This window comes from Schistocerca cancellata, chromosome 2 (assembly GCF_023864275.1).
Source record: "Schistocerca cancellata isolate TAMUIC-IGC-003103 chromosome 2, iqSchCanc2.1, whole genome shotgun sequence".
Taxonomy (NCBI): Eukaryota; Metazoa; Arthropoda; class Insecta; order Orthoptera; family Acrididae; genus Schistocerca; species Schistocerca cancellata.
This window is the reverse complement of record NC_064627.1, coordinates 277,152,597-277,166,488: the sequence shown is the minus strand read 5'-3', so window position 1 is coordinate 277,166,488 and position 13,892 is coordinate 277,152,597. Positions and strand designations below refer to the sequence as shown.

Genomic DNA, 13,892 nt, shown 5'->3' with positions numbered 1-13,892 from the left:
ACGTCACTACCAGACTTGAGTAGGAAAATAATGGAACAGCCATACAACTGATTCATTAGTCTTATGAAAACTCATATTTTGCCTTTCCAAACAAATAAAAATGACATGGTGCAACTAGAAGTAGAGATTAATGGGTGCACACTAAATGAAGCTCTGTGCGTGAGGTTCTTTGGCATCTAAATGGATAATAAACTGAAATAGCACCAGAAAATGGGTAAGTTAACCAGAAAATTCAGTTCTGCTGACTGTTGTGTTCACCTACAGATGGGAATGATGGCAGACATTGCATATTTTCACTCAGTCTCCCCTATTGCATATTTTCTGTGGCAATGCAACTAGGGTCAAAAAAACATTCATTTAGCAGAAGAGAGAATACTGCAGAAAATTCATAACTGCACTTCTAGAATAAGCCTCTTCCAGAGACCTAGGATTCAGACACTTACTTGTCAATACATACAGCCCTTAAAAGTATTTTGATAACAAGAATGAATTTAAGAGGTGCAAAAACAAAGTGAAACACTGCCTCATCAGCCACTACTCCAGAATGCATCAGATAATTTGGATTCAACTCTACTGTCTGTTTAAACATACAAGGGTAATCCTAAAAGTAAGGTCTCCTATTATTAAATAAGTATATAGACCTGTTTATTTCTACAATGGTTTACATCAGTTTACAGCTTCAACATTTAGCTATTTTTCGACATAATCACCATTTCTGCCGATGCACTTTTGTAGACGCTGTGGCAGTTTTTGTATGTCCATGTCATACCAGCTCACCGCCATAGTAACTGTGCGCCAAGTCAGGATTATAGGGTGGGTGGGTAATTATGTTCCACTGAAACTGCTGCAGGAGAGAAACGGTTTGCCGAGCGATGTGTGGGCGAGCATTGCCATGGACAATGTGTACGCCCTTGCTCAACATCCCTCTTCTCCGGTTCTGAATTGCTGTTTGAGTTTTTTCAGAGTCTCACAGTGCCTGACAGCGTTAACTGTGGTCCCAGCGATTCAGCTCCGACGACGAGGTGAAAGAAGAGGTTCATAACTTTCTGAACAGCATGGTGGCGAGCTGGTAAGACATTGGCATACAAAAACTGCCACAGCGTCTACATAAATGCATCGTCAGAAATGGTGATTATGTCAAAAAATAGCCAAATGTTCAAGCTGTAAACTGATGTAAACCACTGTAGAAATAAACAGCTCTACGTACTTATAAAAAAATAGGAGACCTTACTTTTGGGATTACCCTCATAGATCGGATAGGGGCCAATATTTTCTTCGACAGTGTGCTGTTACATACACGGTTGAAGTCCAAACAGCTTACAATGAAATCTGGATTACCCTTGTATAATGGCTTTCAGAATGAATATTCACTCTGCACTGGAGTGTGGGCTGATCTGAAACTTACTGGTAGATTTATGGGAAAGTGCTCTACCAATTGAGCTGTCCAAGCTTGGCTTACGACTTGCCCTCAAAGCTTTACTTCTGCCATTATCTCCTACCTTGCAAACTCCCAAAGCCTGGGGGAATGTTTGCAAACTGAATATTCATTCTTCATGTGTTCAAATGAGTAAAATGTTTTATAAAAAACAGGACTTACCAATTATGTAAAATCCTTCTTTAGCTCGTGAGAGAGCTACACATACTCTATTTTCAACTTTCAGAAAACCAATGTTGGCGTCTTCATTGCTCCGTACCAATGACAGTAAAATTATTTTGTTTTCTTCACCTTGAAAATTATCTACAACTGTTATTCGAACATTTGGCAGAGCACCGGATTCCCTTTTCAGCTGAAAATTTAAGCAGTGGCAGTGAGCAAACACCATCAAATTCCCTTATACATTATACTAGTTTATCCTAAAATAAACTTATTTTATAACATAGCTATTTTGTACAGTATTTCTTTTTAGTTCAGAGGGAAATTTACTTTTCCATGCAAAAATGTCAATTAAATTTAAAACTTCACTATCATAAAACCATTAATTATGGTTAATTTTGCAAACCCTGGTTACTATTTGTACCACTATTTTCCACCAAGGTATCACCTTGGGTCTCTATGCCGGTGTAATTTTGCTGTATGTGTATGTTCCTTTGTTAGCTTTGAAGAAGAACGTTGTCTGGAAGGTTAATATAACCTCACTCTTCCCATCTATGTCTACCAATTTTTCCTCTATGACATAAATACAAATAAAAAGCAGTAAGATCAACAACACACAATACTGAACATAAACTAAGATCAGGACTGCATACTAGTCCATTAATTGATATCCATAAATGATTTGCCATGTAGGTACATAAAACTTCATTTTTTTATGACAGCAACGCCGTCATCTGAAAAGAGCAGAACTCCAAATACAGAAACCAACACAATTAATTAAAAAATTGTCATAACTTTAATATAGGTGCAACCCTAAAACAATAAATACTGGTGACAGTTGCTAATGGAAGATTGTTTGTATTGGTAATGTTACGGAAACTATTACCTCAAAAGTTACCACTCTCCTAACATTTTACAAATGCTAGTGGGACCAATGACGCTGGTTGGTCCCTTTCCACAAACCAGCCAACAAGTGCTAGAAGAAGGAGCTAGTTATGCTCGGGATTATTGACTGCTGCTATTGCTTTATGATTGGATCTTGGTCTGAGAATATTACTGGTGATAAGAATAATTACCACAATTATCAGTGTGGAGAGATTAGCACTACTCATAATTGATTGTTAGTATAGATGCATATGTCTCTGGAATAAAACTCTAAATGACAGCTTACTGGAATGTTTTAAATAGAGAAGATCCAACGGAGAGCAGTGCGCTTCGTTACAGGATCATTTAGTAATCGCGAAAGCGTTACGGAGATGATAGATAAACTCTAGTGGAAGACTCTGCACGAGAGACGCTCAGTAGCTCGGTATGGGCTTTTGTTAAAGTTTCAAGAACATACCTTCACCGAAGAGTCCAGCAGTATATTGCTCCCTCCTACGTATATCTCGCGAAGAGACCATGAGGATAAAATCAGAGATTAGAGCCCACACAGAAGCATACCGACAATCCTTCTTTCCACGAACAATACGAGACTGGAATAGAAGGGAGAACTGATAGAGGTACTCAGGGTACACTCCGCCACACACCGTCAGGTGGCTTGCGGAGTATGGATGTAGATGTAGATGTAGAAATCTTTATAAGCTCTACCATATTGTACATTTTTTGCATTTCTATAAACACAAACTTCCATTTCTTTCAACCTGGTGGTATACTGCATATTTAACACAAGATAGGGATGAAATAATAATAAACATTTTTGATCTAAAGAAACAAAACTAGAACTTATTTACATGAACAAAGCTACAAGATAAATAAATTTCCTATGGAAACACTGTACATCAATAACTGGATGCTAGTCACATAAAAGTATCATTGCACATTACCAAACTAAATTCTTCATATTTAAATGTTCACAACTACATTTAATCGCTTTTCTTTGTGTTCTCATACATTAGGTGTGTTGCTGTTGTGGTCTTCAATCTGAAGGCTAGTTTGACACAGCTCCCCATGCTAGGCTATCCTGTGCAAGTTTCCTCATCTCTGCACAACTATGACAACCTATATCCATATGAATCTGCTGATTGTATTCAAACTTCGGTCTACATTCACCATTTTAATCCCCCCCCCAACCCACCCAAATAACTTTCTCCATTACCGAACTGATAATCCCTTGATGCTTGATGCCCTCGTGATGTGTTGTCTCAACTCATCCCTTTTTCAGTAGGGTACCCCCCTACCATAAATTTCTTTTTTCCCTAATCTGATTCAGTACCTTTCCATTAGCTATTAGATCTACCCTACTAAACTTCAGTATTCTTCTGAAGCACTGCACTTCAAAAGTTTCTTTTCTCTTCTAGTCTGAACTGCTTAGTGTCAATGTTTCATTACTGTAAATCAGACAATGTGCAAATGCAACAGCAAGTGCATGGACTTTCAGAATCAGCTAGATAAACGGAAGATATTTCTCTTTTAAAAATGACATGCTGTGCCCTATTTACTACTTCTACCAACCACACAGCTGATCTAATATTATATAAGCTCATGTTCTGTTCAACAACAAAGCATCTGGAATAGTGTGGAACACCTTCCTGAAGTTAAGTAACACGGCATTGACTGGGCACCTGTTACTATTGTGTTCTAAGTCTTTTAATTGAACACAGCAACACCATTGGTTGCTAATTCCAAGGTGATTGCTATAGAGGCACTTTTTTCTCCTTCAGGAAGGTCATGTTTATTACATTCGTGTAAGACATGCTATAAAATTCTGCAACAGATTGATTCCAAGAATACAGTGCAATGATTGTGCACATTTGCTCAATGAACCTTCTACACTCCTAAAAGAGGAGCAAGTTTTTAATTTATTCTAAGTAAAATCTCACAGGTTTCTCATTAGGTCAAGCACAACTATGCTAGTTGATTTCATATCCCGTAGTAGCTTATTTTGATAGCTGTTATTTTCCACTCTCACAGGTCATACATTTGCATTTCCTACTCGTATAACAACACTGCTTACATCTCTCTCTCTCTCTCTCTCTCTCTCTCTCTCTCTCTCTCTCTCTCTCTCACACACACACACACACACACACACACACACACACACACACAAAAGAACAAAAATATTAAAGGAAATGAAAAACACTAAGCCTATTATTTAAAATATCCTTGTCTTAAGTATTTGAGCTTGAAGGTTTCAACTCTGCTTTTTCCATTAATGCTGCGTTACTTATAGTCCTATCAAAAACAGTTTTCATTGAAAATTTCCTTGCATGAATTAGCTTCAATTACATTTCATAGCCCACTTATTTCAGGAATTTAGATGTATCAATAGGTACACATTTTGGTCTGATGTATTCAACAAAGACTGCAAAGCTTTTCACTGTCCAGATAAACTTCAAAAGTTCTTCATGGACAGCAAAAAGCTCTCCTTGAACTTCTTCAGATTTCTCATACATTGTCACAAGAACTTCACTATTGTATGACACTGATGTCAACATCACCAATAAATCATAGATCCTAGAGCTGTCCAAATCTACAGCATACGATCCACTCTCCAGTATTGTATGAAACTGTATATCGTGCACCATTCAGTACCTTTGAACATACCTGGCTATGTCTCACTGTCTTGCTTGGGATTGTTCTTTGGATATTCTATGTTTGACTGACAATGACATGTACTTCAGACTGATTTCTGAACTGCATGCTATTGCCTTTCATGATTCAATGCAATGTTCTTGCAACATTTCTGCTTGTCACTGGATTGCTGATACCCACACCAATCTCTAATTTTCTGTTTACTGTTCGGCCACTAAATCTATTGGCCCATTTGCTTCTAGTCACTCTGCTGCCATTTCCAGCCTCTTCTGTGTCACTTTATCTTGTCACATAGTATAACAACTACAGTTTCTATTTTTAAGTCTTTTACTTTGCAGTATCAATGTTGCAGAAATAGTGTATTTGCATGACATATGCCCCATAATTTCATTTATAGTACAGTTTCAGCTGATATAGACTTTCATTAGCTACAACAAAAGCCATGACGCAGTAAATGTACTTGGAAATGGGACTGAGTAGTCCAATATCCTTAAAGAGAGCTCTGTAATAAGTGTAATTATCTACTCTAAGAGTTATACTTACCGCTGACTTCTGTTGAATAAATATTTTATTTACTTTAGGTGCTGTGCCCCAAAAGATAATATAAAACAGGGGATTAAAATATTCAAAATAAGCCAAAGCAATGAGAGATACTTCTAACAAGGAGGGGTCCCCAGCAGTGGTACGGAGTTTTTTTAAAGCATTTATATGTTGATATAGAGCCCACATTTGCGAGTAATTGACACAACACCTTCAGAATTTTCACTGATGCTATAGGGGCTCGTATTCTGGTTACATCACAACAAATATCAATGTGTAGAACCTTGATGGAATCATGGAAGTGTTTACTTTTGTTTTGTGTCTGAATAACACATTTTTAGATGACAAGGGGACAACTGAGCCATGCTGCCAGGTCCATACCTCGCACCCAACTCATGAGTATGTCTGTGGTGCTGCGATATGAGGGTCTCTTTGGTTTCTTCAGACAGAGCAGGATGGGACAGCATACGGGAGAGATTTCTGGTGGCTGAAAGAGGTTGCTGGCAGTCTGTTGTGGCTACGAGGCACTCAGTGTGGAAGGGCTCTTGTTTGGAGCTCGCTGGGTGAGTAAGAAGAAAGAGCAAAAACATGCCGATGTTCCTGCACTGTAGCTGGGGACACGCCAAGACCAGAAGATGTGCAACCTGCAGCAACTTCTGTTTTCCAGACTTTGCTGTTGGTGCTGGTTTATCCGGAGGATGAAGCCTTGCTGCTCCTGGACCTATTAAGACTGGGTGACCGCCACAATTATCCTCATGCATTGGTGGTGTTCCTCAGATCTGGACAGTGGAGTGTTTGCACAGTTCTTGGAATATTATCTGCCAGCTTGCCCATATGCCATGTAATGATGCACCACTTTCTTCTTTACTTCAACATATGCCCATATTGCTTTTTTAGTGTGCCTTTGGTGTGTTCATGCCAATCTAGCAATGCTATTCTAAGCCTCCCTCTTGGGCGTAATTTGTTTTTGTTTTTGCTTTTGCTTTTGGCCTGTATTTCTGTTTTATTGAGTACACTTGGTGAGGGGGCTTTAAATGTAATTATGTTTGGGCTACTGTACTAACTTGTTTTTTTTTATTTTATTTTAAAAAAGCACATTTGGCTATTTGAGCCACCTTTAAGAATTTCATGTTTGACCTTGTTAAAGTTTTCAACCTCTCCCGAGGCACCGCTTTTTTTAATTACATTAAAAATGGCAGCTGTAATACACGTTTTCTCACTTGTCTTAATAGAGTTTTGGGGTGTTATAGAAGTCAATTATAATCTATTTCACTCATACTAGGAAAGCCTTCCATTCAACCTACATACCCGGTCTCCAGCACCTGGAGGAGCATTCCATACACAACTTCCATAAGTTATCTAACTTGCTAACAATCTACTGTCATCTCACGGAACCACTATCCAACCCCTTTCGTACCCACAGAGTTACTCCTTGTCTATCGCTTATAGCAGCTAAACCCTGCCTAGCTAAACTTTTCAACAGGCCATGTCCTCTAAAGCTCCCTACCAACTCTCCACCAAATGCAGAGCCAAAACATTCTCATAACACTGTTGTTAACCTTTCCATTAAAACCCACAGCTCTACAGAAGTTTCACTCCTATTCAAAGGCCTCACCTTTAGCCCTACACCCAAATTTAACCATGCTGGACTTGTTAAAGACCTACTATCCTTCTCCCTATACCTGCAATGGAAGCACTTCTTTGCCACCAATCCCACCATCCAGAACCACCCTAATTCCAACACTGAACCCTCCCCCTATCAGTTCCCAACTAACCAACCACTGGTCACCTTCCAAGAATTCCTTACCTCAAATTTAGCCTCACCATCATTCCCCCCATTCCTTCCTCCTCAGAACACCAACCTTTCCATACAAGAAAGAACAGCCACACACAACCTATATATATATAAAAAAAAAAAAAAAATCCTGACCTAATCATCTTACCTGCAGACAGAGGTTCCACTACTGTTGTTATGAATCACAGTGACTACCTGGCAGAAGGCCTATGCTAATTATCTGACTGCTCGGTCTCTAAACTGTTCCAGAGCAACCACATCCCTGCATTCCAAAACAAACTCCAATCGCTGCTTAAGGGGGTCCGGAACGATCCATCTCCTCCATGTTAATTTTAGCAAATAGAAGGAACATTTTTTCTAAAACCATTAAACATATTGCTCTGAAATATGGACTACATGTTCAGTGAATATTTCTCTACAAAGTTATAATGCTACGTTAAGAAATATTTATTGGTTTTTGTTTTACAATTTTTCTAAACAGATGCTTTTTTTCTCTAAAATTTCGCACTTTTTCTTCTATAACTCTTGAATCATAAAATATTTTTTTACAATTTGTTATACAAATGAAGGAAAAGAAGTCAACAATATTGTGTCTAAATTTCATTGATATACTGTTAGCAGTTTTTGAGAAAATTTTTCTCAAAGATGAAAATTTTAAAGTTATGGGAAATGGCTTCCAAAGTTTTTTAATACATTCCTGCCCCATATGATAGATTATCAGTATCCTCTTCTTTTTCAAGCGTTAGTTTCCCTTTCACTGGTCTTTTCTTCCCCTTTGCTGCATGTTGTAAGCTTTTGTCTCTTATTCCTGCACCTCTTAGTCTTTCTTCATCAATTAGGCGCATTGTGGAAATGGTGTTGTGTCCTGGTTGTTCAGCACATCAAATTTGATAATGTTTCCTTCATTGTATGTTGCCACTGCATCATACACTCCAAAATGCAAAATTTTTATCAGTACAAACATTCTTTTGGGAATCCTAATCCATATTAAATTATTTACACTTTCATTTGGATGTTGTGTTTTCCCATGTAAACACTTTTCCAATAAACTTGGCTGTGATAAATCTCTGAATACGGGCATAATTACATCAATTAGAGCATTTGGCAAACTATTTTTATGGGCATATTCCTTTCCTGATTGGTACTTACACTATGAGTCATCACCTGTGGGGCACAGTGCACGTTGTCGGTGCTCATTTGTTGAAACACTATGAAAAAATAATGCCCATACTGCTCTCCTCATATGCTCAATGCTTCTTGTATTTTGCCTAATTGCACACCCATAATACCTCTGCAATCTATCAATTGCTTCATCTGTCAATCTTCCTCTTCCTCCAAGGGTCTTACCATCACTAAGCTTCTGGGATCCTAATGTCTGCTTTAGTTTGTGCAAGCGAGCCCCCATGCGATTCTGCACATGTCCAATGCACTCCTGTACTTTAATGTGAATTTTATTGCCATAAGGTTCGAGTTCCTCTACAGCTTTATATCCCTTAGAATCACCAACTCCTACATAGTTAGTGTATCATACATTATACCACTCCTATGATCTGGAAAAAATTGCTTTCACTCCCTCTACTTCCATCGTTCCACTCGTGCCATGAAAATTTGCTTCACAACTTCCACTATATTCGTCCTTGGTATTGGCCTTACATCTACAATGTTTTGAAAGGATAGCAACATCAATTACTTTGCAACTGTCTCCCCTGGTAGCTGTCACAACTCCATTTAGAGATTTATGACCTCTACATTGCCATGATCCATCTAAAGCAACAGTTAAATCTCTACAATTCCCATTATCTGTCACAGTTTCTTCAACTGCCTTCTTCATTGTTGCTTGAGCAGTATCTTCAGCACAAGATCCCACCAATTCATTATAAAATCCAAACTTGGTTGGTTGTTCTGGCAAGATCATAATTCCACATAACATTGTCCCTGCAGCACTGCCCTTGCCAATGCAATGCAAGCCATATAATAACCTAACATTTATATCATACACCTTATTTCCACTATTACCACTATGAGGAATACTGTTAGAATTAGAAAACAAAACTTCTGCAGCATATTTGTTACACTTCAATAACATTTCACATGCCAAACCAATGTGTGAAGCTATTTTCAATTCCAGTCCTCTTTCTTTGCAAACCTGGCATAATACTTTATGTTTCAAAATATTAGAGAGCAAGGAAATTTTAATTATTTCATTCACATCATTACTGTCACTTTCATAGTTTTCAAATTTTTCTTTGCTGTCACAGTTTCTTGTTGGAAGAAGTTCTATCACATTCACCTGGAGTAGCCGGTGAAGCAGTCTGAGCAGCATCTCCCTTCGAAACAACGAAAGATTTCTTCTTCCACTCATTGTGGCTTTTCTTAAACACTTGATTGCTGAAATGGAGCATACTGATATCCACAAACCAAATACGTAAAACAGGTACGAGCAAAACTCATCAAATACGCAAAATTGAACAGCTAAACAACACAAATCAATTTCCACAAGTCAACACACATGGCATACCGATATGAACAGTCACTTGGCACAGAGATAAAGCCGTACAATGTTGGAAAACAAAACACTGTCTAATTTCGCACAGATACCCTGCTTGCATCCAGCGAGTGGTGCCGTCAGAGGTGACACACCAAGTCGCTACAACGATTTACGTGGTGTGTCATCTTTGTAGTGATAAAAAACACGCTTAGAATTCACTTAGAAGGGTGAGACCTGATTTGTTTTGTTCAGAAGACTCCAAATAATTTTATAATGAAAAAACCAAAAGACGTTAATGTTGCTATTTTCATCGTTCCAGCTCCCCTTAAAGCCTTAGGCTCATCCCAGAACATCTCTGAATCCATTTCCCTCCTCACCTCTATGATACACTACATACCCACTTTCTATATGCTCCCCAGAATCCAAAATTCTGGATGCCCCATTGTGGCTGGTTACAGTGACCCATAAGGAAGAATTTCAGCCCTCATTGACCAACAACTACAACCAATTGCCCTTAATCTAACATCCCACTTCAAACACACAAACCACGTCCTTCAATGACTCTCCACCACCACCATCCGTTTACCTCCTGGGCTCTACTCTTCACTGCTGATGCCACATCCCTATACACTAACATCCCTCATGTCTATGGTCTTCACTATTGAACATTACCTTTCCCAATGTCCTTCAGACTCAAAATCCACTTCCTCATACACCTTACTTACTTTATCCAAACTCACAACTACTTCTCATTTGAATGGAAGGTATATAAACAAATCCGCGGCACAGCCATGGGCACCCGCATGGCAGCCCCCTATACCAACCTTTTTATGGGCCATCTAGATACATTCCTATCCTCCCAAAACGCCAAACCCCTTGTCTGGTTCAGTTTCTGATGATATCTTCATGGTCTGGCCTCAGCACGAAGACGCCCTATCTTCGTTCCTCCATAATCTCAACGCCTTCTCTCCAATCTGCTTCATGTGGTCCTTCTCAACCCAGTGTGTCACCTCTCTAGATGTTGACCTCCACCTCCCTGATGGCTCCATTCACTCCTCTGTTGACATTAAACCCACCAGTCACCAAGAGTACCTGCACTTTGACAGCTGTCATCCCTTTCACACCAAAAAATCTCTCCCATATAGCCCGGTTACCTGGAAACAGCATAACTGCAGTGACAAAAACTCCCTTGGTCAGTTTGCTGAGGGTCTCACCAAGGATTCCACACACAGGCACTATACCACGGGCCTAGTCCACAACAGATCTCCTGTACCATTTCCCCCAAACCCCCCACCATACCCAAGGACTAGCCACAAAGGTTGCTGGTTGTTTTGGGGAAGGAGACCAGAGAGCGGTCTCATCGGATTAGGGAAGGACGGGGAAGGATGTCGGCCATGCCTTTTGAAAGGAAGCATCCCGGCATTTGCCTGGAGCGATTTAGGGAAATCACGGAAAACCTAAATCAGGATGGCCGGACGCGGGATTGAACCGTCGTCCTCCCGAATGCAAGTCCATAGCCACAAAGGAGTGTCCCCTTCATCACCCAGGACCACCCTGGACTGTAACAACTGAACCACATCCTTCGCTAGTGCTCTGATTACCCATCACTGAGCCCTAAGTGAGGGGCATCCTACTCGAGATAGTTCATGTCACCTGTCAGAGTCGTATCCAGACATACCAGAGGTCCCATATCACTCCAACTGTACATGCCCCACATCATTATAGAGCCTCTACCAGCTCGAACAGTCCCCTGCTGATATGCAGGGTCCTTGGATTAATGAGGTTGTCTCCACACCCATAAACATCCATCAGCTTGATAAAATTTGAAAGAAAACTCGTCTGACCAGGCAACATGTTTCCAGTCGTCAACAGTCCAATGTTGTGCTGACGGGGCTAGGCAAGGCGTAAAGCTTTTGTGTCGTGCAGTCATCAAGGGTACAGGAGTGGGTCTTCAGCTTCAAAAGCCCATATCAATGATGTTTCATTGAATGGTTGACATGCTGACACTTGTTGATGGTCCAGAATTGAAATCTGCAGAAGGGTGGCACTTCTGTCATACTGAGTGACTCCTTCAGCCATCACTGATTGCGTTCTTGCAGGATCTTTTTCCATCCACAGTGATGTTGGAGATTTGATGTTTCACCGGATTCCTGATATTCACTGTACACTTGTGAAATGATCGTAAGGGAAAATCCCCAATTCATCGCTACCTCAGAGATGCTGTGCCCCATCGCTCATGCGGCAATTATAACAGTATGTTCAAACTCACTTCAATCTAGGTAATCTGCAATTGTAGCAGCAGTAACCGATCGAACAACTGCGCCAGACACTTGTTGTCTTATATAGGAATTACCGACTGCAGCGCTGCATTCTGCCTGTTTACATCTCTCTGTATTTGAATACACATGCCTATACCAATTTCTTTGGCAATTCAGTGTATTATTTCTTCTCCTGTGCCACTGCATGGCCCACTTTTTCTTAAATCCTTCACTCATCATTATCAAACTTTGTCTCTGAAATCCATCTGTACCTCTCCAGTTCAGATTCAGATGGACTGTTCCCACAACCTGTTTACTCCTTTTCCTAGATAACTGCCCTCCACTTATGCTGTCTGCTGTCACCATAATTTATCATTTTTCTCTTCAATAACTATTCTTTGTCAGTCAGAGTGTCTCCTCCAATCAGACTTTTTATATATTTAGGCAGTGTTCTCCAAAGTTCACTATATTTCAAAAATCATCATTTACCAGTACATCTAGTGAAAGGGAGCTAAAGCAACTTTCTTTCATAATATGCTTTGACATCAGGTGCATTTTTGCTACACAGTACACGCTCCTTGCAAATTATCTCATTAAGTATTTTGTATTTCTTGACCAGTGCTTATTCAGGCAACTTTGCAGAAATTCTTCACGGCTTTGATACTGATTTACTCTGTATGTCCATGACCTACAGACTTCTCCCAAAAGACTAAATACACTGTCAAACCTTTTCTTCTCTACAGCTAGTAGTTGTATATATTTTTGATACTCATTAATCAAATCCAAGAATGGGCATGATCTCTTTTCTGTAATTCCAGCTCTCTACATTTTTCCTGAATTCCTCATAAGTGCTTTCCAGAACATGGCAATTATACCAAAAAAGAAACACTTTCCTGATGTTGTACATGGAAAATCTTTGCTGCTTTCTCACTTAGGATAAAAATTTGGGTTTATTTCTTGTTACTAGCATAACATCTATGAGCCATAAATAGTCACGTTTATAATGAACAGTGCTACTGTCACGTAGCTATTAAGGGTTCAGTCCTCGTATATAGATAATCAAGTAAATTGTAAAGGACTGACTACAGAGGCACGTTTTTAATTTTCTTTTCAATCTAAAGTGATTTTCTACTTCTTGCTTAGACACATAAGTGTGTTTTGAAGATCTTTGCAATGTAATAGAGAGCCCTGCTTGTAACACAAATAAAGACAAAATAATAATTGGAAATTGTTTGTATTGTGATTGTGAAAACCAGTAATCAACTGAAACTTATTTTTATTATTTGCAACAATTTCATTAAGAACTAAATGAAACAAGAAATCAGTAAAAGAATTCCAGGGGTAGCAGAAATTTTTTGGAAGTAAGTGAATGCAGAGATATCAATACAGATTTCATCTACGATATTTTCTTGCCAAGGCTACTTAGAATTAATTATTTCCAGGTTTCGTTTGACTCCCACAATTAAATTACCAACAAGAACATACTGTCAATCCAAAAAATTTCAAGACTGGTGAATAAAAAATTGAGAAGAATTAAGATGGTGGTTTAATACTTCAGGTGTTCTACACTGTTTCCCCCATTTGAGAGCAGTGCACAGAACATTCACACAAGGGCGTGCTGAGAAGTAATGCCTCCAAAAATTTTAATGTGAAAACTCTTCATGCATTTTAAATAGAACAAAC

At 39.2% G+C, this 13,892-nt stretch overlaps 1 protein-coding gene across 2 annotated transcripts in view; it reads right to left on the bottom strand.

Moving 5' to 3' along the window:
• The window catches only part of LOC126161612 (NFX1-type zinc finger-containing protein 1-like), a 251,498-nt gene that overhangs the window by 116,964 nt on the left and 120,642 nt on the right, over positions 1 to 13,892 (bottom strand). For both annotated transcript variants that reach the window (XM_049917566.1, XM_049917567.1), the window contains one exon: positions 1,598 to 1,787. In XM_049917566.1, coding sequence (XP_049773523.1) covers positions 1,598 to 1,787 — 190 coding nt within the window. The remainder of the gene's footprint in view (positions 1 to 1,597; positions 1,788 to 13,892) is intronic.